This window comes from Canis lupus, chromosome 24 (assembly GCF_011100685.1).
Source record: "Canis lupus familiaris isolate Mischka breed German Shepherd chromosome 24, alternate assembly UU_Cfam_GSD_1.0, whole genome shotgun sequence".
NCBI lineage: Eukaryota > Metazoa > Chordata > Mammalia > Carnivora > Canidae > Canis > Canis lupus.
In genome coordinates, this window is record NC_049245.1 from 24,282,555 (window position 1) to 24,310,507 (window position 27,953).

At 45.6% G+C, this 27,953-nt stretch overlaps 1 protein-coding gene and 2 long non-coding RNA genes across 12 annotated transcripts in view; 1 reads left to right on the top strand and 2 right to left on the bottom strand.

Annotated features, from left to right (window-relative positions):
- Window positions 1-27,953, top strand: part of TP53INP2 (tumor protein p53 inducible nuclear protein 2) — a 33,038-nt gene that overhangs the window by 1,705 nt on the left and 3,380 nt on the right. Inside the window, exons 1-4 of one of the 8 annotated variants that reach the window (XM_038572066.1) lie at window positions 23,097-23,831; window positions 25,217-25,326; window positions 26,652-26,826; window positions 27,193-27,481. In XM_038572066.1, coding sequence (XP_038427994.1) covers window positions 26,703-26,826; window positions 27,193-27,481 — 413 coding nt within the window. In that variant the 5' untranslated portion in view covers window positions 23,097-23,831; window positions 25,217-25,326; window positions 26,652-26,702. Of the gene's footprint in view, window positions 1-23,081; window positions 23,832-25,216; window positions 25,327-26,651; window positions 26,827-27,192; window positions 27,482-27,953 lie in introns of those variants that run through there. The other 7 variants (XM_038572071.1, XM_038572067.1, XM_038572065.1 and 4 more) reach the window with 7 other exon arrangements.
- Window positions 5,271-27,600, bottom strand: LOC111092216. 3 transcript variants are annotated; one of them, XR_005377781.1, is made up of 3 exons: window positions 27,471-27,600; window positions 11,657-11,822; window positions 5,271-5,475 (listed from the first exon to the last, which is right to left on the bottom strand). It is a non-coding gene; the product is annotated as an uncharacterized LOC111092216 (long non-coding RNA). The 3 variants fall into 3 exon arrangements; XR_005377783.1 differs by lacking the exon at window positions 27,471-27,600 and adding an exon at window positions 26,524-27,138; XR_005377782.1 differs by lacking the exon at window positions 27,471-27,600 and adding an exon at window positions 13,656-16,228.
- On the bottom strand, window positions 20,494-22,783 carry LOC111092215. Its single transcript, XR_005377778.1, has 2 exons — window positions 22,391-22,783; window positions 20,494-20,741 (listed from the first exon to the last, which is right to left on the bottom strand). It is a non-coding gene; the product is annotated as an uncharacterized LOC111092215 (long non-coding RNA).

Here is a 27,953-nt window from a genome sequence, read left to right on the forward strand (position 1 = left end):
TAAAGGAGGAGATATATGTATTACATCATCATAAAGTGTATTATATCATGAAAAGTGCAGGTTATTATAACACAAACCCATAATGAAGATTGAACAAGATTATGTAATGTAAAATGGTTAGTACATACCAAGTGCTTGATACGCATTATTTAGCTGTTTCATTATTGTTTACATTATCCTAATAGATGACTTAAACATTCTTCGTAGGGTGAAAATTGTCTTTGGGAAGAACCATTATAGATAGACCCAATCTGTTGGTTCTTAAACATGAGTTTCCATGGATCATAGACCTAAATATTAGAGCTAAAACTATAAGACACCTACAAGAAACCTGGGAGTAATCTCCATGACCTTGAATTAGAAGGTTTTTTTTAGGTACAACACCAAAAGCACAGACAACAAAAGAAGAAATAAATAAATTGGGTCTCATCAAAATTAAATAATAGCAAGTATTGGTAAGGAAGTGGGGAAATTGGAACCCTCATGGTGGGCATGTAAAATGCTATAGCCACTTTGGAAAACAGTTTGGTAGTTACTCAAAATGTTAAACATAGAGTTGCCATACGACCCAACAATTCAACTCCTAGCTAAAATCCAAGAGAAATACAAGAGAAAAAAAGAGAATCCAAGAGAGAAACATATATCCACACAAAAACTTATACTTGACTGCCCATAGCTTGTTCATAGTTATTATTTATGATACCTAAAAAGTGGAAACAAAACAAATATCCATTTTGTTTGTTATGAATGGATAAACAAAATGTGGTCTATTAATGGACTATAATTGGGTAAAAAAAAAAGCATTGATACATGCTACAACATAGATGAACTTTAAAATATGCTAAATAAAATAAGCCAAACACAAAAGGCCACATATTATATAATTCCATTTATGTGAAATGTCCAGAATAGGCAAATCTATAGTGACAAAAAGCCAACTTAGTGGTTGTCTAACGCTGGGGTGGTTGAGGGGGTGGGAATAGGAAATGACTGCTAAGGAGTACAGGATTTCTTTTCAGGATGATGAAAATGTTCTAAAATCAGATTATACAATTCTGTAAACATACCACAACCACTGAGCTATATACTTTAAATGGGTGAATTTTATTGTATGTCTGTATGTCTCAATATCTTTTAAAAAATGAGTAATCATTTGGGAGATATATTTTTCAAATGTAAATTTCCTAGCTCTGCCTCTGAAACTGTGATTTGCTAGGTCTGGGAAGGAGCCCAGGAACCCCTACTCTTCATCTATTCTGATGCTGGTGGTTAGAAACTGTACTTTGAAGAACAAAGAACGTTATCCTGAAGGCATAAGTATCTAGTAGTTTATGCAACAAAAAGATTAAAATAGTAATAATAGCTAGCAAGTATTTGCATGCTTACTATGTGCTAAGCATCATTTTAAGTGCTTTACATGTTTTATCTCATTATCTACAGATACTATTACAGCTACTATAACTTCCCCATTACCACATGCACATGAGGAAACTGAAGCCAAAGAAACTTAGCTAGTAAACAGCATAACCAGAATCTGAATGTTAGGTCTAGACATTGTGATTAAGCAGGAGAGGAATTTGGGTTGAGTTGTGTTGAGTTGTTTGGTTGTTGTAGCTGAGAAGGAGGGGTAGAGAATTGAAAGAAGGGAGATAATAAAGGAACAAGCAAGATGATTTCTGTCTTGAGAAGCCAGAGGTCCCAGGTGATATGTGGGTTACCCAGGAGGAAGAAATTGAAGCTCTGTGATATTAAGCAACCAGCTTTAAGTCACACAAACTGGATGCATTTATTGAACACCTGCCTTTGCCAGGTCCTATGCTAGTCTGTGAAGATACAGTCTATTAAGTATATTTCTTTTATTCCAAACAGCAAACTGATTCTGGCCATCTTTTTTTTTTTTTTTTCAAGATTGTATTTATTTATTCATGAGAGACATGGAGAGAGAGAGAGAGACATAGGCAGACGGAGAAACAGGCTCCCCACGAGGAGCCTGATGCAGGACTCAATCACAGAACCCTGGGATCATGAGCTGAGCCAAAGGCCTACACTCAACCACTGAGCCACCCAGGTGCCCCTGATTCTGGCCATCTTTAAGAAGTTAACTAGGAGGCTTTAAGGGAGGTCACAGAGCCAAAGACAAGACTGGGGAACCAGACTTGGAATGGTTAGGACCCAGGTAAATAACACAGTGTCTGGGAAGCAGGAGCCACCTGTCAGGTCAACTAGGTACCACCAATGGAATGAGTGAACATTAAGTTTTTAATGGCCTTGCATTGTGTCATTTAAGATTTAATGTTCTTTTTTAATTTTATTTATTTTTTTAAAGATTTTATTTATTCATGAGAGACACAGAGAGAGAGGCAGAGACACAGGCAGAGGAAGAAGCAGGCTCCATGCAGGGAGCCTGATGTGGGACTTGATCCCAGGTCTCCAGGATCATGCCCTGGGCTGAAGGCGGCGCTAAACTGCTGAGCCACCAGAGCTGCCCAGATTTAATGTTCTTGGAAAGAGCATGTGATTGATTGAGATTAGGCCCCATGCCTGCCTCTTGGCTGTGTGTAGGACAGCAAGAGAAAAAGATCTGTGAGAAGTCAGATGATGAATTTACTAAGTATGTCTTAGGACAGCACCCTGAAGGTAGCTAGGTGAAATCATATGAGTGAAGGCAAAGGTGATTGGATGCTGGATGGGAAGAAAAAGGCAAATGTCCACTAATAATGGTGGTAAGAAAGATAGACACAGTTGCTCCCATATTGGGGTTTATAGTCTAGCAAGGAGTCATACAAAATAGAAGTAGTCAGGCAAAATAATTAGAGGTTATGATTAGACCTATGAGGGCAACCAAGAGCAATGACAGTGAACGGCAGAGGACCTACTATTGACTAGATTGGGTAGTCAAGGAAAGCCTGTTTGGGGAAGTAGTATTTAAGCTGAGACCTAAAAAATGAGAAGGAACCACTGATATAAAGAACTGGCAATAGTGAATGGTGTATATGGTGAGGAGGGGATTGAGTTTGCAATGAGGGAGGCCAATGTGGAGTGAAATGAATAAAAGGTGAGACTGGAAAAGTAGGCAAAGGACAAATGGCCTTTGTGAACCATTGATGCTAGGTTGGATTTTTATTCTAAAAGCAATAGGAAGTCCACCATGGGGTGGAACATGACCATAATTAAGATTTCAAAAATATCCTTCTGACCACTGAGTGGAGAATGGATTGGAGGAAGCGAGGCTGATAGCAGGAAGACCAGTGAGAAGATGCTGCAGTCAAACAGGGGAAAGAAGATGGTGGCTTGGACTAGAGTGGGAGAGAGAAGTAGTTGGATTCAAGACGTATTTTGGATGAAGCACGATCAATTCTTTCCCAAATCCTTCCATAGCTTGTTCTTGGCTCCTGCAAAAGTCTGAAGGACAGTTCTGTGAGACTTTCATTAACACAAATTTGAGTGACAGAAACACACAGCAAAAATCACAGATTGACTAGTATATAAAATATTTAAACATGATTGAGGATTTTTTTCCTTCCTGGTGGCCTGACGAGCAGCCATATTATATATGACACAAGTAACCAACCAAGCATGGACATTTATGACACACCTAGTCTTCCTGCAGAAACAAATGGTCACAGAGGTCCTTTACCCTGGGAAGGCAATAGTACCTAAGCCAGAAATTTGAGAAAAACTAACCAAAATGTACAGAAACACACCAGACAATTATCTTTGTCCTCAGACTTGAACCCACCTTGGTGATAGCAAAACAGATAAAATTTATAATTTCTTGGATCATGCAAAGAGAAATGAACCCAAACATAAATTTGCAAGATATGGCCTGGATGAGAAGTAAAGAACTCAAGAAAATCAGCATAAGACACATAAGAACAGAGTAAAAAAAAAAAAAAAAGGTTGCTATAAAAACAAAAGGAAAAAGTAAAGATACAGCATTGGCTCGATCTATATTTGTATAAATTTTTCACCATAAAACAAACTACATAAAAACTTAAAAATGAACAATAACAACTCAGTAAATAGGGTAAGTGGAAGGCAGTGGCATGTAGGAAAAATAATTGAAGGCATCCTTAAGATTGAAAAAATAGTAAAGGCCTGATCTAGATCATTGTACAGATTGGGAAGTGAAGTCTCAGAGAAGAGCAGCTCCTGCCCCAGGATCACAGAGCAAATCAGGGTGGCACTGGGTCCAGAAACCAGAGTTCTCACCATCTGTCTCTTGTACTAGCTGTCACTTGTTCCTGGAGACCCCCACCAGCTCCTTCCTCAACCCTTGCACTCCAGTGTTGTAAGGGCCCAAAAGGAACCAGAAATCTGGCCTTTATAATGCCCTAAAAACAGATTTCCGGGACTGTGCCTCCAGCTCTCTCAATTTCCTTCCTGTCCCCTACCCATAAATGTACACCCTTGCAAAGGCCATCCTGTTAGGAAAGCAAGACCAAGGTATAAACTAGAACTACAACCCAAAGGCTAAAGATTGGCTTCCTCTTGTTCAGCCTCCTGTCTCTGAATCCCTCTCCTGCCTCAGGAGCCATACCCTCCACAACCATGCACTCAGACCTCCCTGCCCTTCCCCCAAATATGCACAGACCTCCTTGCTCTGGCAAAGAAAATAGGGATAATGGTCTTTGCTTGCCATTTCCTGGCTTCCATCCCACCTTTCCTTTCCCCTCTTTCCTAATAGGACACTGAATCCTCAGCCATGTGGTTTGAGTGGGATTGACTTCAACCCCATTCCAGGAATGAACTTTAAATGGCTCAAACTAACCAATACATTCCAAATTCCTAGCCCCAGTGATCGGTTCAGAGATGAGCATATGACCCAAATCAGGTCAATAAGAGCTAAAAAAACAAACAAACTTCAATTCTGGAAGTTTGAATTCAGCCATTTGGGGAAATAAGTCTTTACTTTTCTGCCAAGTTTGAGTGTGGAAACATCCAGACCCAGAAGCAGCTGGCAGTTTATATGTGCAAGACAAGGGGCACCTGGGTGGCTCAGTTGGTTGAGCGTCTGTCTTTGGCTCAAGTTATGATCTTGGGATTCTGGGATTGAGCCCCACATCAGGCTGCCTGCACAATGGTGAGTCGGCTTCATCCTTTCCCTCTGCCTCTGTGCTCTCTCTTAAGTAAATAAAATCTTAAAAAAAAAAAAAAAAAAAAAAAAGACAAGATATGGCAAAGCCAAGGCCAAGGCCTAACTTATTCTACAGGTAAAGATACAATGAGCCACTTTTCAATTTAAATAATTTATTATTTACATACACAGCAAGAAGGATAAGCCAGCTCCCCAGGATCTTTGTTCTACATACCAAAAAGGATGATACTGAATCAAAAGGGGCTGAGCAATTGCAGCAAAAGTTGTGGGTGCCCTGTGGTTGAGGAGCCAGCTCTAGACTTCGCTTAACAGGTTGTATATTTCTGCAGGTCCATTCTGAATAAGGTGCAGCAGAAAGTTCCATAAGCCTCTCGAACCTGGGAAACAGTAAGAAAACTTGTCTCATGGACAGCCTCCCAGGGGAGAGAGGGAAACAAGTAGAAGATGGCCTCATCTTATAAGCCTCACATCCTCTCCTGTTCTGGGAGGGTCATGAGGCAGTCTGTCAAGATAAGCTTTTCAAACCTTTGCCTGTATGGCCTACGTGAATATGCAAGGCCTCCAGGGTGCCAAGACAAAGCCGGTTCCCTACACTAGCACGTGATCACAAAGAGAGAGACTGTCAAGAATTAAACCAACTCCTAGGAAGTGTTTCGGAAAAATTAAGAAGACTGGATCTTGGTTTCATTATTTGAGATACTGGATGAAGCCTTGCCTGAAGGCAATTATTGCTAAACATTTCAACCCAATTTCCTTTCTAGTTTAATCCAGTTTGAGTTGGATCCGTAGTTACCTTGCAATCAAAAGTTCCTCTTCATTACAACAGGCTTTATACATCCCTGGCTTTAATCACCATTTATATTTTGGTGACTCTCAGATCTTTATTTCTAGCCTAGATTTCACTTATTGATACTCAGACGTTTGTATCAAACTAGATATTGCCACTTTAAACTCCAAATATCTAAAACTGAGCTCATGATCTTCCTTTAACAACTCATTCTTCCTCCTTAATTCCTTATCTCTGTGAATGGCACCACCCATCTTTCAGTTGCTCAGCCAAAAACCTGGGAATCAGCCTTGACACCTCCTACTTCTCCATCCCTTATATACAATCTACCTTCAAGCCTTGACCTAAACATTGGTCAAATCAACCTACTCTTCTCCATCTCCTTGCCACCACCCTGGTCTAAGCCACCAGCATATCTCACCTAGAGATCTAATATACTCTCCTAATTGATCTCTTGCTGCATTTACTCTCCATTTTACAACCCACTCTTTATATCTGATGTCCACTGTTGAATGAATGAATGAATGAATGAATGAATGAACAAATGAATATCACTAACTCTTCACTTAAAACCCTTCACTGGCACGCCACCTGGGTGGCTCAGTGGTTGAGTGTCTGCCTTTGGCTCAGGTCATGATCTCAGGGTCCTGATGCAATTGAGTCCTGCATCAAGCTCCCTGTGTGGATCCTGCTTCTTCCTCTGCCTCTTTCTCTGTGAATGAATGAATGAATAAATACATTTAAAAACTAACAAAACAAAACAAAACAAAAAACACCTTGACTGGCTTTCCTTAGGACAGCCAGTATGATCTCTTCCTCTACCTACCTCCCTTGTCTCATCCCACTTTTCTGCCCTATTTACACTTGAGAAACTAAAGGATCAATAGTCATTTCCTTGGTACATTCTACTTTGTACATCCCACTGGCTACCCCAAGTAGCACCTGTCCTCATTTGGCAAAGTCCTACTTATCTTTCAAGACCCATTCTTCAAGTTTCCATCTCTCTGAAGACTTTGGTTCCATCTAGGAGTCAGTTATTTCTCTATACTCTCAAAGCACTTAACAGCTGCCTCTAAGCTGCACTTAATAATTACTGTCTGATAATTCTGGTGTCTGAAGTTTTTGGCAGTCTTATTTGTTGTGTCTACTGAATCTTACTTATGGTGGATTGTTTGCTTGTGGATTATTAGCTAATTATTTGGAAGAACTTTATATACAGGAATTCTGTGTACCTTGCACTTGGGTGTGGGGGAGATTCAAAGAGGATTTGCATTTGTTCCTGCTAGGCATCTGAGAGATGGTTTTAGAGTAGGTCTCCTTTTATGTTAATTTCTCAGCATTGGGGATTCCCAGACTTGCAGGTGATATGAATATGAACCCCAGACTCCTCGAGGGCAGGCATGTGGTTTTAAATTCTTGGGAGATATTTTCTTTCCTCCAACCAAAGACAAGGTCAAGATGGACACATATTCTTTTTGTCTCCTTTGCTAGTAGTCAGAAGTTTGTCTTCTTCTACTCTAATCTTTCACTGTGGGGGTAGCCCTTCTAGGGTCTCAGTTCCAACCCCAAACTTTTTGTAAGCCCAAGTTTTCATCTCCCTAAAAGACTGTTAAAACCTGAACTATTGCAGGTTCAGTTGTGAATTTAAAAGGATGTTTGTTGTTTTTGTTTCTGGATTTCCATGTGTTCTATAACAGGAAGTACCAGATATTGTCAGAAAAGGAAGTCCAACTCAATACTTAGTAGACAGAATTATCACCATTTACTTGTCTATTTTCTCAGTGATTATCATGGAGGGCAGGAAATGGGTCTGACACATCTCTGAGTCAAGTCACCCAGCCCAAAATCTGGCACAGAATAAATGCTCAGAGTGTTTGTTGATACCAAACCTTCACTCAGACAGTTCCAGTGACGAGGAGCTCACTCTCTCCCAAAGCCTTTGCTTTGGAGAGGTTGTATTACTTAGGTGACCTCCTGGCTAATGAGAGACAGACTGTCTCTAGTCTGTGTTCATTCTTCCCAACACTCAGCTTGTCCACTCACATTCTGTGGAAGGGAGCTCAGGGCCTGGATGATCCCAGAGATAACTGAAACTTTAAGCTATGATCAGAAGGAAGCTCATAGGCCACTTCCATTTGTAAATCTAAAATTCTCATACACCATTGGTGGAAATCTAAACTGGCACATTTGGGGAGAACAATTTGACAGCATTTGTTGATATTTGAAATATGTATACCGATCAGTCTTATAAATCATTTCTCTGAATCTGTTCTATTCACACAAGAATAGTCATTGTAGCATTGTTTGTGGCAGCAAAAAATTGAAAATCACCAAAATGTCCATCAGTAAGCTATCGACAGGGATGCCTCGGTGGCTCAGTGGTTGAGCATCTGCCACTGGTTCAGGGCGTGATCCCGGTCCCAGCTGAGTCCCACATCAGGCTCCCTGGGGGGGAGCCTGCCTCTCCCTCTGTCTATGTCTCTGCCTGTCTCTCTGTGTGTCTCATGAATAAATACATAAAATCTTTAAAAAAAAAAAAGCTATCTACAGTTAAATAAGCTACCTATAGCCATACAACAGGAAACTGTAAAACAGTATTTTTTTTAATGAGGTAGATCTATGTGTCTATGTGTATTGACATAGGTAGAACTCCATATTGCTGAGTGAAAAATGAGTGTTCAGGACAGAGTATATAATATGACATATTTACTTAGAAATGAGCAAACAAACAATTTATAAGCAGTAAAAATTGATACATCCTGGCAGCCCGGGTGGCTCAGCAGTTTAGCGCTGCCTTCAGCCCAGGGTGTGGTCTTGGAGACCTGGGATCGAGTCCCACATCAGGCTCCCTGCATGGAATGGAGCCTACTTCTCCCTCTGCCTGTGTCTCTGCCTCTCTCTGTGTGTGTCTCTCATGAATAAATAAATAAAATCTTAAAAAAAAATCAATACATCCTGGAAGCCATTTGGTAATATCAATCAACACTTAAAATACTATTGAAACTTTTAAAATAATCTCACCTTACTAATCCCCAGTAGCAGATATTCATCTTGGGGTGCCTGGGTGGCTCAGTTAGTTGGGTGTCTGACTCTTCATTTCGGCTGTGGTCATGATCTCAGAGTCATGAGATATAGCCCCAAGTCAGGCTCTGTGCTTGGCGGGGAGTCAGCTTGGGAGTCCCTCCCTTTTCCCCTCTCCCTCCACTCCTTCTTCACTGTGTGTGCCTGAGCACATGCTCTTTTCTTTCTTTCTCTCTCTCTCTCTCCTCCTCTCTCTCGTGTGTGTGCATGCACGCGCACAAAAAAAAAGGTATCCATCTTACAAATAAATATGCAAAGTAATGGATAAAAATATTACTTGCAGCATTGTTTGTAAAAATAAAATATTGAGAATGACCTTTCTTTCCACAGGGGAAAAGAGAAATATCAGGCATACATACAATGGAATACTATGCATGTATAAGAAAGAATGAGGCTGCTCTCCACAATGATAAGGAAAGGTCTACAAGATATATTGTAAAGTGAAAAAAACAAGGTGCAGAACAGTGTCCCTATTTGTGTGAAATATACATATATATGTATTGAATATATACTCAATATATTCAATGTATAATATATATTCAATGTAGTATATGTACATATGTGTGTGTATATGTATATGTTAGATTTTAACTGCATAGAATACCTCTGGAAGTTATAACAGGAAACTCGAATTAGTGGTTGCTTCTAGGGAAGAGACTTGATGGTTGTAAAAAGGGGAAGGAAGGACATCTGATTTTTACTCTATTCCCTATTGAACCTTTGGAATTTTGAACTATGGCCCTGTAATTAAGTAAGTAAAAAATATAAAGCATAATTCTAAAACTAGAAGTAAAATAAACCCAATGAAACAGAATGCTTCCTATATGTAAATATATATATGCGTGTTGTGTAGAAAAAGGAAAGGATATACTCCAAATTAGGGCAGTGATGGAAGGTCTTTTGAATTGGAGGGATGGTCAAAGGACCTTAACTTTATCTTGTTTGAATTTTATAATTTTTTAAATTATAACATTTGTTTGGATTTTATACAATATTTATATAAATTGTTGCATCATTTAAAATACATTTTAATTTTTATTTATTTATTTATATTTATATATATTTATTTATTTATTTATTATTTATTTTAATTTATGATAGTCACACAGAGAGAGAGAGAGAGAGAGGCAGAGACATAGGCAGAGGGAGAAGCAGGCTCCATGCACCAGGAGCCCCACATGGGATTCGATCCCGGATCTCCAGGATCGCGCCCCGGGCCAAAGGCAGGCACTAAACCGCTGCGCCACCCAGGGATCCCAATACATTTTAATTTTTAAAAATAGACTTCAGTTGGATAGAATACAACCACCCCAAGGCAAAAGAGTAAGGCTGCTTTCCTTCTTCTCAGAGAAGGATGCATTTCATACTTTGTCTCTACTTGCCTTTCCCTAAGGATACCTTGGCTCAGAAGGAGGTACCTGAGCTACTCCCAGCATTATTCAAAAGAGCCCCTCCTGTCACCTCTCACCCACTTGGCTCTCTGTCCCCAGAGTTCTGGGCTAAGAACCAGAGCCAGTTGGCTATAGGGTTGTATTTCCAGAGGGCCCCATCAATTTGAGGTTGAGCAGGGCCATCCCAGGAAAACCGGGACATCTGGCTCCAACCTTTTTTCTTCTCTGTTCATCTCCTTCAACGCCCTGCCCTGCCATTTCCCACCTCCCAATCTGTATTTCTCTTTTAGTCCACTCAGTGGAGAGTGCAGTGAAAAACCTATTCTGGGGTACCTGGGTGGCTCAATGGTTGAGCAACTGCCTTTGACTCAGGTCATGATCCTGGGTCCTAGGATTGAGTCCCACATCAGGCTCCCCACAGGAAATCTGCTTCTCCCTCTGCCTATGTCTCTGCCTCTCTGTTTCTCGTGAATAAATAAGATTTTAAGAAAAATCTTAGGGCAGCCCCAGTGGCGCAGTGGTTTAGCGCCGCCTGCAGCCCAGGTGTGATCCTGGAGACCCAGGATCGAGCCCCACATCAGGTTCCTTGCATGGAGCCTGCTTCTCCCTCTGCCTGTGTCTCTGCCTCTCTCTCTCTCTCTGTGTTTCTCATGAATAAATAAATACATAAATCTTAAAAAAAAGAAAAATCTTAAAAAAAAAGAAAAGAAAAATCCATTCAACCAGACATGTAGGGATTTAGTGTCCTGCTCTCTCAACTAGTTGTATTTTAGTTTCTTTTTTTTTTTTTTAAGTAGGCTCCATGCCCAATGTGGAGCCCAATGTGAGGCTTGAACTCATGACCCTGAGTTCAAGACCTGAGGTGAGATCAAGAGTTGGACACCTGGGATCCCTGGGTGGCGCAGCGGTTTGGCGCCTGCCTTTGGCCCGGGGCTTGATCCTGGAGACCCAGGATCGAATCCCACGTCGGGCTCCCGGTGCAGGGAGCCTGCTTCTCCCTCTGCCTATGTCTCTGCCTCTCTCTCTCTCTCTCTGTGTGACTATCATAAATAAATAAAAATTAAAAAAAAAAAAAAAAGAGTTGGACACCTAACTGACTGAGCCACCCAGGTGCCCCAACTAGTTGTATTGTATGAGGCATCTAAAGATGGCAATATTGTGAGGGAAGAAGCAATAATGGTAGAATTTCTGGTACCAGTGAGGAAGGGATCCTGAGGCAAAAGGGCTTCACTATCACTCTTGAGTCATGTTGATTGTCAATGCCATATCATACTTCAGAACCAGATGAGCGTGGGGTACCTGAGTGGCTCAGTCGGTTGGTGGGCTCTTGATTTCTGCTAAGGTCACGATCTCAGAGTCCTGGGACTGGGCCCATGTCAGGCTTGCATCCAGCTCAGCACTGGTGGAGAGTCTGCTTGAGATTCTCTGTCTCCCTTTCTCTCCGCCTCTCTCCCAACCTCTCTCTCTAAAAAACATAAAATAAATAAAAATAAGGGCACCTGGGTGGCTCAGTTGGTTAAGCATCCAACTTTTGATTTCAGTTCAGATCGTGATCTCAGAGTCCTGGGATTGAGCCCTGCATGGGGCTCCCTGCTCAGCAGAGAATCTGCTTCTCCTTCCCCCTCTGACCCTCCTCCTTGCTTATGCTCTCTCTCTCTCTCAAATAAATAAAATCTTTTTTTTTTTAGAAATTTATTTATTTATTTATTTATTTATTTATTTATTTATTTATTTATGATAGTCACACAGAGAGAGAGAGAGGCAGAGACATAGGCAGAGGGAGAAGCAGGCTCCATGCACCGGGAGCCCGACGTGGGATTCGATCCCGGGTCTCCAGGATCACGCCCCGGGCCAAAGGCAGGCGCCAAACCGCTGCGCCACCCAGGGATCCCTCAAATAAATAAAATCTTAAAAAAAAAATACAGACCTTCCTTTAAAAAAAGAAATATTACATGAAAAACCTTTCAAATACCTCCTAGAACATAAAAAGCAATCAATAAACATTAGCCATGATTGTTAATATTTATACAAATAATTTTTCTTTCTTGAACACAGAATGGAAAAGCTGTGAAGGCCCTTGCAGAAGAAAAATTAATCTGTTGAGCCAATAAATCACCCAGATATAGAGGAAAGAGGTATTAGTCACTAGTCTTTCCTTTAAAAAAAAAAAAAAGATTTTATTTATTTATTTGAGAGGGAGAGAGTGAGTGAGCAAGCATGAATGGGAGAGAGGGGCAGCAGAAGAGGGAGAAGCAGACTCCTGACTGAGCAGAGAGCCCAACAAGGGACTCGATCCCGGGACCCTGAGATCATGACCCAAGCTGAAGGCAGACACTTACCCAACTGAGTCACCCAGGCGCCCCTAGTCACTAGCTTTTTAAAGTCCAATCCAAATCAGGAATGATTGTCATGAAACAGAGGAAGTTCTTGAACACAAGTCTAAAGAAAATGGTGTTCTGACCAAAATGTGTGACAACATCACTTCAGAGATGGAAAACATCTGGCTTAAGGGTTATGAACTGCTAAACTTGTCCTTCTCGAATGAATTGGTCAATGTTGATTTTGTGTCAGTGGTCACATTTGTATTTTTTTTTAAGAGTTTATTTATTCATGAGAGATACAGAAAGAGAGGTAGAGACGTAGGCAAGAGGGAGAAACAGGCTCTTTGAGGGGACCCCAATGTGGGATTGATCCCCGGATCCTGGGATCACACCTTGAGCCAAAGGCAGACACACTCAACCACTGAGCCACCCAGGTGCCCCACATTTGTATTTTCTTAAATTGAGTAAGTCTATTTTAATGTTTCTTTCTTTTTTTTTAATGTTTCTTTTTTTTTTTTTTTAAGATTTTTATTTATTTATTCATGACAGAGAGGCAGAGGCAGAGACACAGGCAGAGGGAGAAGCAGGCTCCATGCAGGATCACACCCTGGGCCGAAGGCGGCGCGCCAAACCGCTGGGCCACTGGGGCTGCCTCCCCCGCCCCCCTTTTTTTCTTTTTAAAACAACTTTGTTGGGCAGCCCCCGGTGTTATCCCTTGTTATTTATTTTATTTTAAATAAAATCTTAAAAAAAAGATTTATTAAAAAAAATAAAACAACTTTGTTGAGGTGTACTGAATTTTGACACCATGGAACCACTCCCACAGTCAAAATATAGAGCTCTTCTGCCACTCCAGAAAGTTCCTTTGCTCCCCTTTGTATCAGTTCTTCCACCCATCCATAGGCAGCTACTGATCTGCTTCTGTCAGTATACATACTACTTTTGCCTGTTCTAGAAGTTCACACTAATGGACTTACATGATGTGTACTCTTTGGCATGTGGTTTCTTCTGTTCAGTATCATATTTTGAAGCTCATCCATATTTTTTGCAGGTTTTATGGCTTTTCCTTTTTATTGCCAAGTAGTAGTCCATTGTTCGAATATACTGCAATTGTTACCTTTATATACTGTTTTTTTTAAATTTTTTTAAATTTATTTATGATAGTCACATAGTCACAGAGAGAGAGAGAGAGAGAGGCAGAGACACAGGCAGAGGGAGAAGCAGGCTCCATGCACTGGGAGCCTGATGTGGGACTCGATCCTGGGTCTCCGGGATCGCGCCCTGGGCCAAAGGCAGGCGCCAAACCGCTGCGCCACCCAGGGATCCCTATACTAGGTTTTGAAAGAATAAAGGTTGACGGAGTTTGAACTCTTGAAGAAGAGGGTGAAGAGGTAATAACTGGAAGTAGAAGCCTCAAACTTCTGTTCTGTCCCTTTTACTTGCTCATTTGATTGTCCTGGGCTAGCACTTCTCCCTCATCCCTGCTTGTTTCCTCATCTGTAACTTACTGCACTAGATGATCTCTAAATAACTATTCCATGCAATTACATTAAAGGTGGAAGGGTTTCTTCTACAAGATGGCACTTTTTTTTTTTAAGATTTTATTTATTAATTCATTCATGAGAGACAGAGAGAGGCAGAGACACAGGCAGAGGGAGAAGCAGGCTCCATTCAGGGAGCCTGACATGGGACTTGATCCCCAAACTGGGATCACGCCCTGGGCCCGAAGGCAGGCACTCAACCGCTGAGCCACCCAGGGATCCCTAGATGGCACATTTTTTTTAAGGCTCACAAGTAAGGTCCTGCCCTATGACAGAGACCCAGACAACTCCTTTGGCAGAAACAGAGAACAAAATCCACAGAAAACCAGATAAGCAGATGGAAAATAAGCAGGGAGACCCCAGGCAAGTCCAGGAATTGATTAATAAATATTTCCAGTCTAATCAGAGTCTCTATTCCTGGCTTTTCTGCCCAAAGCTCCTTGTGGCAGACTCTTGGCTGGAAACAAGGGAATCAGGCCAAGAAGATTTTATGGAGTAGAAGGGGTTTTGAGGACTTCAGAGAGCAGGTTATGGTGAAGGGCTGAGGCTTCTACTCTCGGCCCAGAAGGTAGGGTGGGTAGAACCAAGGGAAAGGGTGGTGGGAAGAGCTTGATCCAGAGAATGAATAAGTATCTTTCAAAGACACCATTGAGCTCAAATATCTATATAACCCAAGTAAATCCCAGGGCCCTACATGGTCCTTATAGGCTTAGCCTCCAATGTCACATTCAAGAACTGCAGTATAAAGGACAAACGGTTGAAAACAAAGTAAATGTTCAGCTATAGAGTACTGAATGGACAACTTCAATCTACCCTTACTTTGATAGAATGTAATACTACGTAGTTTAATATTAACAAACAAGAAGCATCTCTGTAAGTACTATTAGGGACTGATCTCCATGTTATATCAAGTTTTTAAAACACATTTCAGAACAGTATGCACAGTACGCTATCATTTGTGCTCAAAATGGGGAGGTCATATATACATATACATACGTGCATACATATACATATGTGTGTGCAAAGAATATTACTGACAGTTCACACAAGAAGCTCATAATAGCAGTTACCCCTGGGGGAGCAGAAGTTGATCGAAGGGTGCTGGGGGCCGAAATGGGAAGGAAACCTATATCTTTTTATTCTCTGGGATTTTGAATTGTATGCATTCTAACCGTTTCAGAAATTAATTAAAATGTATTAAGTCCAAGGACAATCATCTAACTCCCAAAAGTAATTTAAAAATGACTCTAACATTTACTTATTCTTTTTTTAAAAATTTATTTATTTATTTATTTATTTATTTATTTATTTCTTACTTAGAATTCTTGAAAGACATCAAGGGGTCTCTAATCTATGTGAACATCTTTAGAATTTCCTGTGTTCTTACTAATCCTCTTATGCCACACTGCTGCCTCTCACTCACTCACCAAACTTGTCACTTCCATCCAAAACTGTCCCCCATAGGCCCTTACCCACACCCTTGCTTTTCTTTTTTCCTTCCTGCCTTTCCATCCAGTCTCTGTCATCCTTGTTATCCCAGTTTTGTATCTCAAAAGAGAGCAGTCAGACAAGATAAAACTCTCCTTAAAAAGCCATGGGCAGAAAACAGGTGAGCAGGCAAAGGAATTCCCCATTAATACCCTCACTGTACAAACAGAGGTCCACAGAGGGACAGAGTTACCCAAAGTCAGAAGCAGAGTCAAGACAAGGGTGTAGGCTCCTAATTTGAAACCATATTCTGGGCCATTCAACCCATTTGCCCCAAGGCAAGCTTCTACTCATCCTTCAAAGCCTACCTCAGATGTCCTCTCTTCCTGGCAGCCTTCCTTGAATCTCTCTCTCTCTTTCTCTCTCTTTTTTATTCCCCTAGCATCTTGTCCTACCCACTGCCATAGCCCTTATCTCCCTGTATTATAATTTTTTTTAAAGATTTTATTTATTTATTCATAGGCACAGAGAGAGAGGGGCGGAGACACAGACAGAGGGAAAAGCAGGCTCCATGCAGGGAGCCCGATGTGGGACTCGATCCCGGGTCTCCAGGATCACACCCCAGGCTGCAGGCGGCGCGAAACTGCTGCGCCACCGAGGCTGCCCTATAATTTTTTTTTTTTTAAGACTCCATCTATTCATTCATGAGAGACACAGAGAGAGAGGCAGAGACACAGGCAGAGGGAGAAGCAGGCTCCATGCAGGGAGCCCGACGCAGGACTCGATCCCAGGCCTCCAGGATCACCCCCGGGGCTGCAGGCGGTGCTAAACCGCTGCACCACTGGGGCTGCCCTCTCCCTGTATTATAATGTTTCTGATTATGTTTCTGTTTACACTGAAGAAGATTCTCAAGTATAGAAAAGATGTCTGTCTCCCAGAGAGTAGCTAGGTATTCCTGAGTGTGGTGAATTAGTTGAAACTGTGTAATGCTCTAAGAGACAGACAATGTGTTTTGAGAGCTCTGAGCTAGGATAGGTTACTTCTTCCCAAAGAGATCTTGGAAAGCTTCATGGAAGAAGTGCTGATTATATATATATATATATATATATATATATATATATATATACCCTGATATATATATATATAGAGTTGCATCCTATATAATCAAGTTACTCAATTTCAACTCTATGATTTTGGCAAAACAAAAATATTGAAAAAAACGATTTCTTCCCATTTATAGCACTATTACAAGCTTCACAAAAATGCTTAAACTAAGATAAAATGTACTAGATAGAGTAAGATTAGTAACTCAAGCTGCCTCTTAATTTTCATGCAAAAAACTTTACAGCGCATGTGTAGAAGTCTTCTATTAGTTGTGTTACAAACTTCCATAAATGTAGGAGCCCGAGACAACACCCATTTATTAACTACAGTTCTATATGTCATAAGTCCAGGCACAATTTATCTGGGTTCTCTGCTCAGGGACCTACAAGGGAAAATCAAGGTGTTGACCTGCTGTGTCCTCATCTGAAAACTGAAACAGGCAAACCTTGGCTTCTTGACTCCCTCAAGTTGTTGGAAGAATTCCTCTTCTTGCAGCCCATATTAATGAGATCCTTATTTTCTTGCTCTCTGTTATCTGGGAGCCATTCTCAGCTTCTAGAGGCCCCTCCTGGGTCCTTGTCATGTGGCCATCTCCACAACATGGCGGTTTGCTCCTATGTTGATGGTAGTGTTTGTTACTCAAGAAAATGTTTTCATGTTAGGTAAGAAAAATGCTGTACATTTTCCCCACAGAGGCTTTATAATTTTTATGCTATTTACTATTGTGTGTACACAGAGGTACATGCAATATTTCTAGACAGAATTGAATACACAGAAACACTATCTTGGGTCTCAGGAGTCTGAGTCTCAATTTCCTCATCTGGAAAATGAGGATAGCAACAATGTCCATCTTGGAAAGTTATAGGCACACAGTAAATGGTCAATAAATATAAGCTGCTAACTACATTAATCCTGGAGATTAGAGAGAGTCTAGACACAGGAAGATTAGGTAGGGGTGGGGGAGGGCTCCCTAGGCCAAGGAAACTGCAAGAGCAAATCCTGCAAGCAAGAAAGCTGGTGGTGGTTTGGAGTGTGGTCATTTGCAGAGGGTGTAAGAGTGTGTGTGTGTTGACAGAGAAGGCTAAATGAGTGGGTGAGGGCAGCTGCACTCACCCGTTCAGTCAGTACTTACTGAATGTTTACTGTGTACCAGGTACTGTGAGAGCATGCCTCAGCCTAGACATGGGAGGGAGCCAAGGAGGAATTGTGAGCAGGCAAGGGCAGTGGCCTGAGCTGCTGGGAGCCCATCTGCTCCTAGAAGAGTGGCTGCCTCAGCAGGAGAGAACCCCACTGTCTCCTTTCTCCTTCCCAGCCTCAAAGCTGGAGGGATGCAACCATTTCCCTTCAAAAGTTCTAAATGTGGGAATTCATGCAGGGCATTTGCACCAGAGCAGCTCACTTGGGTACTTGTCCACACTTGAACCCCTAAGTCACCACCCCATCCTCACACCTCGGTTAAGTAGACAAAAACTAAGCTGGATATTTCACTTCCTGTCACCTGACTCCTCTTCCTGAAATGGATTCTGTCCTGACTATCCCCTCCTCCAGGGAGGACAAACAAACACAACTGGCTGCTTGAAGGTTGGAACTGGAGGTAATATTTAGGAAGTGCAGGGCCAGCCACTTTGCAGATGGGGAAACTGACTTGCCCAGGGCACCAGGCAGTGAGCCCAGGAAAGGACCAGAACTGAAACTTGGATTTACTGACAATCTGGCCAAGGTCTTTTTCATGGTATTCTCTCTCTCTCTCTGTCTCTCTCTCTTACACACACACACACACACACCACCCTCAGTTTAACCACCTCTGAGTTGAACAACAACCCTTTTTGAATAAAAATTCTGGGGATATGGCCCCTGATTAAGGTATAGGTCAATTTGTTATGGGGAGAATTGGGGAATTATATCTGCCCTAACTGGGTTTACCAATTAAATTTTTCCCCATTTATCTCAGTTTCTTCACCAGTAAAATGGAAAGAATAATATTATCTACATGAGTAGGTTGTTGTGAGGGTTAAGTTAATTAAAACACAGGTAAGGACTTAGAATAGTACCTGGCACACAGAAATCCCAATAGTATCATAATTAATATTTTCATTTAACTGTAGTTCTGGGGCTAATGAAGGGCAAGGGAAAGCTCTGTTTCTAGAGTGATCAGGGCTCTGGGTTTTGACTCAGATTCCAAGCTACCCACTGGTCTTTGCCTCAGCCTTGCCCTCAACCTGAGAGGGGAAAGGCGAGGAGAGACCAAAGGTGAGGTGGTTCTCCAGCGGACACACCTTCAAGTACACGCAAGGTCTCGTGAAGGACACACCCAGGCTGACACATCTCTGCCCTTTGAACTAGGGGGCGCCAAGCCATTGGGGAGCCCCCAGGGCTTGGTGAGGGCAAACCCAGGCCCAGACAGGAATAGAAGAGTGGCCTCTTGACCTCCAATCCTGGAGCCCATAAAATTGGGCAGGTGCTTATATCTGAGCAGGAATTGGAAGGGTTTGGGCATCTGTTAACTCCATGGGTGTGAGCCCATGTGCACATGTGTGTATGTTTGTACATGGATGCCTTCATGTGTATGTGTAGATTCCATGTCTATCCAGCAATGGTACTTCCTTTTTTTTTTTTTTTTGGTACTTCCTATCTAATTAGAAATGAGACTCCAGGATTACCCCTAGCATGGTGCCCACTGCCTCTTTTTACAGCCCTCAGGCCTAGACCAGGATCCCAGCATACTAAGCTCCCCACTGCCTGCCAACCAGGAAGGGTAGATGTCTCTGCTGCTCTATAATTCTAAGTAGGTGCCTTGACTTCTTTATGCCTCCGTATGCCTCAGTTTCTCCACTATAAGATAAGGAGTTTGGATGAATTAAGATCTGAGGTGTCCTTCAGCCCTGATAGTAAATCTGCAGTGGAGAGTGATGGGTCCAGGGGTTCCAGGAGAGGACTCCACTGGGCTGAAACCCTCTACTTCCATAGGTCCTTCTGACTCCACAGAGAAATGGAAGACTGGGATCTGCCCTAACAGCCTATACATGTGGTTCAGCTAAGGTTAGGAGCAGAATCCAGGTCATTTAGGATTATCAGAGTACAAGCTAGGAGCCCCTTCTCTGGACTTGGAGGACCAAAATCCTGTGCCCAATAGAATGCTGCTTTTTTTTTTTTTTTAAGTTTTTATTTATTTGTTCATGAGAGACACAGAGAGAAGCAGAGACACAGGCAGAGGGAGAAGCAGGCTCCCCTTAAGAAGCCCGATGCAGGACTCAATCCCAGATCTCGGGATCATGACCTGAGCTGAAGGCAGATGCTCAACCACTGAGCCACCCAGGTGTCCCAATAGAATGCTTCTTATACCAGGGTAGAGGGTCCAGGTGAAGACTCCTGTACCAGCCAACTGTCTTTTTTTTTTTTTTAATTTTATTTATTTATGATAGTCACAGAGAGAGAGAGAGAGAGAGGCAGAGACACAGGCAGAGGGAGAAGCAGATTCCATGCACTGGGAGTCCGACGTGGGATTCGATCCTGGGTCTCCAGGATCGCACCCTGGGCCAAAGGCCTGCACTAAACCGCTGTGCCACCCAGGGATCCCCTACCAGCCAACTGTCTTGAGCTGTAATTGCTAAGCTTTTGTTTAGAGTCTACTCTGTCAGTCCCAGCATAGGCTGGGTGGGGATAGTATATGGACAGAGATTACATACTCCCTTTGGATGCCAATCATCTATTTGGGAAGATACACTACACACACACACACACAGTCATCACCACTGCTTATTTATTGAACAAATAAATCAGTGTCTATCAAGGTAGCTCTGGACATAAGGGTGGAGAAGGCTGTCTAGAGGAAGAAAGGGTGAGTAGAGTCCCAAAGACAGAAAATATATAAATTCAGAAAGATCTGAAGAGGGCATCCTGGGCTCTGGGGGCTTTGGGAGAGTGTTGAAGAAACAGGAATTTGACATTAGCACACGCTGCAGGTAGAAGTGGGGAGGAAGCTGGAGAGAGCTGGAGCTGGTTTAGGAAAGTTCACAAATGCTGTGTTGAGTGTGATACTTCGGGAGCCACAGCAGTTTTTAGAACAGGGAAACGGTGTGATGGGAGAGGCGTGTTAGGGCTTATTTTGTTTAAGTCAGTAACGAGGTCAAGAGAGGATATAAGGTTAGCAGGAAGTGGTTGTAAAGAGCAGAGGCTTAGGGTTGCACAGAATGACACTTTGGGGACATCACTCCAAAGGTCAAAACCCTGCTCTCTCTCCTCCCCCCTCAGAAACCTCTGGGTATTATTTCCTGGCTCCTTCTAGGAGTCCCTGTGGAGTTTCAGACTAGGCTGGGACAGGATTTTATCACTAGAACATGAAGCTCCCGCCTAGCTTACTCCCTGCCTCCTTTTGGGCCTGATGGGCAGCTCTCAGACCCACCCCTGCTAGTCTTACTCTACTGAGAGAGAACGTAGAACCTCTGGCCCTGGAGATTCAGAGGATGCACATTTGTGGTCTCTCTTCAAGAATTTCCCAGGGCATTGGGAAAGTTGGAGGTCTAGAATCTGGGATTGGCAGAAGCCTGAGGGTTGAGTTTTGGAAAGACTCTCTAGAAGCTCAGATATGTTAAATTTAATGGAAAAGGAAATTGGAGCCCACAGAGGTAACATGACCTGTTTGAAGCCACACGCAAGTTTGGGGCAGTCAGGACTGGGCCCCAGATTTCCCTGAGGAGGCTGAGGCACTCTGGGGTTTAGACAATCTGATGTATGCAGAGAGTGAAGAGGGTTGGGGCCAGAACTATGGATTCAGATCCTGATTCTGGTATTTATTATAGCTTTGCAACCTGTAGGAAGTCAGTTAGGCTCTCTGAGTCTGTGTCCGCAACTGCAAAACGAGGATAATACTCACTTCTGGGGTTGTTGTGAAGATCAAAACATATAAAGTGCTATAGCACAGTGCCTGGCACTCAGTATTTAGTGAATGTCAGCTAGTGGTCTGGTGGAAGCAATAGCACATACTCAATGTTTGTTGAATGAATTATTGAAAATAAAGGGCAGCCCGGGTGGCTCAGCGGTTTAGCACCGCCTTCAGCCTAGGGTGTGATCCTGGAGTCCCGAGATTGAGTCCCACATCGGGCTCCCTGCATGGAGCCTGCTTCTCCCTCTTACATGTCTCTGCCTCTCTCTCCCTCTCTCTGTGTCTCTCATGAATAAATAAAATCTTTTTTTTTTTTTTTAAAGAAAGTAAATCCACATACTGACAGAGATTTGTGAGCCTAAATTTCCTTGTCCTGTCACTTTTCTGTCCAGTCGTGGTTAAATAAAGTGTAAACGCTCCAGTACAGAGCCGTCTCTAGATGAACTATTCAATCCAGGGCAATGTCTCTCCGAGTCCCACTCTGCAAAATCTCCCGTCAGCCTAGCCAATTCCTCTGCATCCCTGGGTGCTCCCCCGGAACCAGGGAAAGGGGACGTCCCCACCTCTCAAGCCTGCCCAGCTGAGGAAAAATAGAGTAGAAAAGCAGATAACGTGTGGGGTGAGGAGATGAGACAGAAGAGGAGGGAGAGCAGGGAGAAGGTTGGTGGGGAGAATGGAGGTGCACGGACGTGATGGTGGAGCTGACAAAAGGGTAGATGGGGGGCAAGGATAGAGGAGGATGCCACCGAAAGGATACGGGGGACAGTGGGAGGGCGCTGGGATGGCTGGAGAGAATGCCGGAAGATGGGGATCCTCCTCGTGAAGAGGTCTGTGGGTAGTCCTGCAGCAAGGAGTCGAAGGTCCCAGTAGTGGCCTCCCCGGGAGGGCCCCCCGAGGCTCTGAGTCGGGCTCCGGGGCAGGAGCCACTAGCCAGCGAATCCTGGAGGGGGAGGGAGCGGGGGTGTCCGCAGCCTGGGATTGGCCACTGCTCCGCTCGCCGGTGACGCGAGGCGGGCGGGCCCCTTTGTGACGTCACAATCAGCTGTTTGAACGTTCTAATTTGTGCGGCGAGCTCTGCAGCGGCCGCACAGCCTCAAAGCCCCGCGGGCGAGCGCAGCAAACGCGAGCTTCCGAGCCGGAGCCCCGCCGCCTCCCCGTCTCCCCGTCCAGCCCCCGCGATGCAGCCCTGCCTGTGATCAGCGCCGACGCCAGGACGCCCCGCCGCACAACTACCTCAGAGCCCCTCCGCCTGCCGCGCCGCCCCCCCCCCCCCCCCCAGGTGAGTCCCGGCCGGCCTCGGCCCAGGGGGTCCCGCGTCCCGAGACACGCCCCGCGGTCTCCCGGGTCTTTGTTTCCGCCGGCGGCCGCCGGGCTGCACTCCCATCTCCCGATTGGCTGCCGCACGCCGGTACACCGTGACGTCTCTCTATTTGCATATGACATTGAGACGTCACCAAGGCCGGCACCGCCCCCCGGCTCGGGTCGCCTGTCCTCCCTTGACCCAGTAGGCGCTGGGTCGGGGCTGGGCCCACGGGTGAGGGACGCTGAAAGGCAGCAGGACCGGAGGGGCCTCGGCAATTTCCTAGGCTAACCCAGGTGTTGGGGTCAGGCCTCTGATCCCATACTTTCTCCTTGGGTTCGGGCGGCGCTGGAGGGTCCTCAGAGTTCAGGGGCAGCCCAGAGCTCCAGTTCTAGGTCGTCGGGGGCGGCGCCAGATGGTGGAATACCGTCTCTCCAGCTCCAAACTCTGCATCCCCGGGGACTACCACAACATCTTCCTAATCGCTGTTGTGTGCTGTGCCTTAGCTGATGTCACTCCCTGCCCCCAAACAAGGGGTCTCAGACTCCATTTCACGGAAGGAAAACTGAGGCCCAGAGAGGGGAAGTTGCTTACTTGAGGTCGTGAAGACAATTAGAGGCAAGCCTACTTAGTGAATGACAGATGCATTAGCCATGGCACATGCCTAGTAGGAACTCAAAACAAGTATTGAGTTACACATCCTCCTAACACTGGGGACTCTACCTTAGGCTCAGCCCCATCCAAATTCGATGGGGCTGTTAGGTCCCTTTATTCCTGGATCGTTTTCCTGGAGGTCTCTGGAGACTGATCTCCTTTTGTGGCCCTGACCCTCACTGTGTACCCTGGAGTCCCAGACCCAATAAAATCGCTGCCTCCCAGCTGTTTTGACCACAGAAGGGTGAGTCATTAGCTGCATCAGGGTGTCTCCAGGACTGATGTTGGGGTGGGTGGAGTGTGAGAATTCCCTCTGTTTGGCCTTTTATTACCTCCCCAACTCCCAGTATTGTCAGCTAAGAAGGACATGACCTGACATAGAACTGGTGATTACAGAGAGAGGGGCAGGACAAAGGAGTAGGAGAAGGAGAGCTGGCTTTCCAAGTGGATGGGCCCAAAGACTGGGCCAGGAGCCCCATCCCAGCCTGGGCTTTGCTAAAGGATGGGGTGGGGTAGACATGGCGTGGAGCTCAAGTGCTATTCTGGGCACAGCTGCTGTAGTTATTAAAGGGAATGGTTCTCCCTGGAGCAGGGCTGGGAATGTGAGAACCAGGAAGCTGGCAAAGATGGGAAAGAAAATCCGGGAGGCTCCCCCAGTGGTCATCAGAGGGGGCGGGCACTGGCTGGCTGGTGCTGCTGTCACTCTTGGGTCTGTCACTTAATTGCTGTGACTTCAGGCAGGGAGCTTCCCCTCATTGAGCCGTCTTTACCTTAATCTGTGTATAATTTGAGGAGACCCAGAGCAGGTTCTGCTATACAGTGGGCGTTGTTGTAACTGCATGATGAATCTTGATGTCAGGAACTCCAAATTCTTTTACAGCTGGGCAGAGTGGTTCTGAGGTGAGGAGTGACTTGATAAGTTCTGACTCCTCTCTGACTTCGCTATTTCCTCTGCATCATTATCTTTTTGGGTCTTGTTTGCTGAGGCTTTCCTGATTGTGTATATACTCTGGATGGAATTTAGTGACCTGGGGCTAGACGTACCTGGCCACCATCTAGCTGTGTGTCTTTGGATAGACTTATTTCCTATGATTCTCAGGTTGTAAAATGGGCCAGGTGAATATGATGAGCCTGCACCAGCTCTGAACTTCCCTTTCATCTCCTCACTGAACTAGTCAGTCTTTGCAAGGAGGGTGTGACTCATCAAGGCTCCAATCTTCCCTTCCTTCAGGAGGGGCCAAACTTTCTGGATTTTTGGTAACTGAGTCACTAACTCTTTGTGGTTAAGAGATGGGTTGAGATATGTGACTTCTGCTGGGCAGACACTAGTTGGGGGTGCCTTGGCTTTTATAATCTCTGTAGATCTCCCACCGGAAAAGCCAGAACCTAGGAACACTTCCTTCTGGAGCCTGGCCACTGTGGGTCTGCAAATGTGGAAATACTCTCAGTTTATAGAGGTTGGATGATTCTGGGGGCAAGTGTGAAAACATACCCAGGGAACGGTCGAGGTAGCAACAAGCATAGAAATACTTCAGGTGGGTTAGCAATAAGTGTAGAATGCCTTCACGGAATGGAAAAGTGGACATGCCCCCAGGGAGTTTTACAGGAAGTGTGGAAACATCCCTACAGGAAAGTGACGAGTGTCTCAGTAGCAAAATGGTCAACCATCTTCAGGGGACAGATGTGGAGGCTCAAGCTTTGGGACATCCAGGGGACACTTAGCCAGGCCTAGTCCTAAGGTAGGCTTAAGTGGGGAGAAGGGCAGATCTATAGCTACCTCCTTGGTGTCTCCATTCCTGGAGCAAGGAGTCTCCTCCCTCATTTTCATCCAGGGAAGGGCTGATTGAGGGGTTGGGTCCTGGTTCAACCCTCAGTGCTCATCCTTAAGGGCTGCTGGGGGCTGACAGGCCCTCCCTTCATCATCACCTCCCACTGACCTGCTGCCTCTCTGGGGCCAGGAACCTGATCTTCCTCCTAGCCATGAATGCTGCCCTTGAGCAGGAGTTTAGGTATAGAGGGTCAGAGGGGGGAGGGCCCAGGGGAATAGGATCTTAGAACCTTGTCTGACAGGCACAAATGAGAGCTGTGCAATCACATGGTAGTGGTTCTGTGGGATTTCTGCCAGCCAACACTATTCAAGCCTCAGAGGCTCCAGTAGTTCTAAATCTTTGGGGTCAAGGAGTGATGTTAGAAATCATGATGAAAACTTCTTCCCAGAAAAATGCCTTGGCCATCAAGTTAAAAATGCCTAATCTAATGTCTAATCCAGCAAAGGCAATGGAGTATGTAATTATGGTGCTGCCTCTGGAATTTGACTGCATGGGTTTGAATCCAACCTCTGTGTCTTATTAGCTGGAGACTTTGTACAAGTTACCTTACCTCTCTGAGCCTCAGTTTCTTTATCTGTAAAAGGATAATAATTAGACCCTTTTCCTAGAGTTGTGAGAAGTACCTGTTAATGTGATGTAAAGTGCTGAGTACAGTACCTAGCACATGAATGTTAGCTATATTATGATGATGATCATAAGTAATCAATACTGGACTGTTTCTTCCTTGCTTGGAGAACTCCAAGGTCCAGCTTGGAGACCTTTTCTGATAGAATCTGGTCATATGTATCACCCCTCCCATATCCCTAAGAGCATGCAATAATAATAATAATAATAATAATAATAATAATAATAATAAATAGTTGATTCGTTTATTGAATGCTCACTCTGTGGCCTAATATGGCTCTAAGCACTTTGTGTTTGGCTCATTTAATTCTTATTAGAGCCCAGAGAAGGATACTATGGTTAGCTCATGTAACTCTTATAAGGGCCCAGAAGGAGGTGTTTTATCATTGGCATTGGACAGAAGGGAAAACTAAAGCACACAGAAGTTAAGTAACTTCTAAGGTCACACAGAAAATAGAAAAACCTGAAAGCAGACGGACTTACCAGCACGTGCACACTCCCCCGCTGTACTCACACGACGCTCTGGGGGCTGGGGGTGGGTCCCCAGCCATGAGTCGAGGTGGTCTTAGACGAAAGTCTGGCGGCTCTGACGCCCTCTCTGCACCTCCCAGGTTTCTACACTGCCGTAGGGCGCCCCCCTGAGGCCGCCTCGCTTCCCCGCCATGTTCCAGCGCCTCACCAGCCTCTTCTTCAGTGCTCCCCCGCCCCCCGAGGACCCCGAATGCCCCCGAGCCTTCGTGTCCCAGGAGGATGAAGTGGACGGCTGGCTCATCATTGACCTGCCGGGTGAGGCCTGGGTCGGGGCCAGGGCTCTGATTCCCGGGCCGGTGAAAGGGCAGACGGACGAGCAGCGGAGGGGAAGGGGAGTCCCCGGCCTACTAAGGTAGCGACGCCGAAGGCGGGGTAACAGGGCCCCGTCCCCTGCAAAGCCCAGGCCGCCTCCTGGCAGCGCAGCGCTGGGGCCCACACCTCACGTGTCCGAGGGCAGCCGGTCGAGACTCCCGGCCCGTGGGTGCCCCGTGGGCGCGGCGGGCGGGACTGCGGGTCTGACTAACGATGCCCTCTCTCTCCCCGCCCCCCTGTGTCCGGTGTGTGTGTGACCCTCCCCGCTGCGCCCCCGCTCCGCATGGCTCCCCCTCCCGCGCCCCGTAGACAGCTACGCGGCCCCACCCAGCCCCGAGGCCGCCCCCGCCCCCGCAGGCCGCCCCCCGCCCGCGCCCTCCTTGATGGACGAGAGCTGGTTTGTTACCCCTCCCGCCTGTTTTACTGCAGAGGGGCCCGGAACCGGGCCCGCCCGCCTCCAGAGCAGCCCCCTGGAGGATCTCCTCATCGAGCACCCCAGCATGTCCGTTTACGTCACCGGCAGCACCATAGTGCTGGAGCCTGGGCCCCCTTCCCCGCACCCCGACGCTGCCCTGCCTGACGCCGACCTTAGCGAAGGGTGAGCGGGCCGGGGACGTGGCCTGGAGACCTGGAGGGGCGTGTTTGGGAGGTCCGGGACCGGGGCCTGGGGAGCGAGCTCGCCCGGGAGCCAGCCCGCCCGGCGCCGCAGGGGCGGGGCCTCGGGGGCGTGGCTTCGCGGCCGGAGGCGGGGACGAGGCTAGGAGCGGGGCTGCGGGCGAGGGGGCGGAGCTCTAGCAGAGAGGGGGGGCCCGGGGCGGGGCCCGGGGGGCGGGGCCCCGAGGCTTGGGGCGGGGCTGGTGGAGGGGTTGGGGCCGCTGCGCCGAAGGGCTGGGGGCTTCCTGAGCCTGGCACCGCAGGTAGGCGCCGGAACAGCGGGAGCCCCGCCTTCCCCGCAGTCCGGCTTACTTGGTGCAGGGGTCGGCGCTGAGGAGGCGTCTCCAGGCTGGCTCGGAACAAGGGCACTGGGCACCCCGCTGGCGGGAGAGACCGCGCTGCGCCGGGTCGGGCCC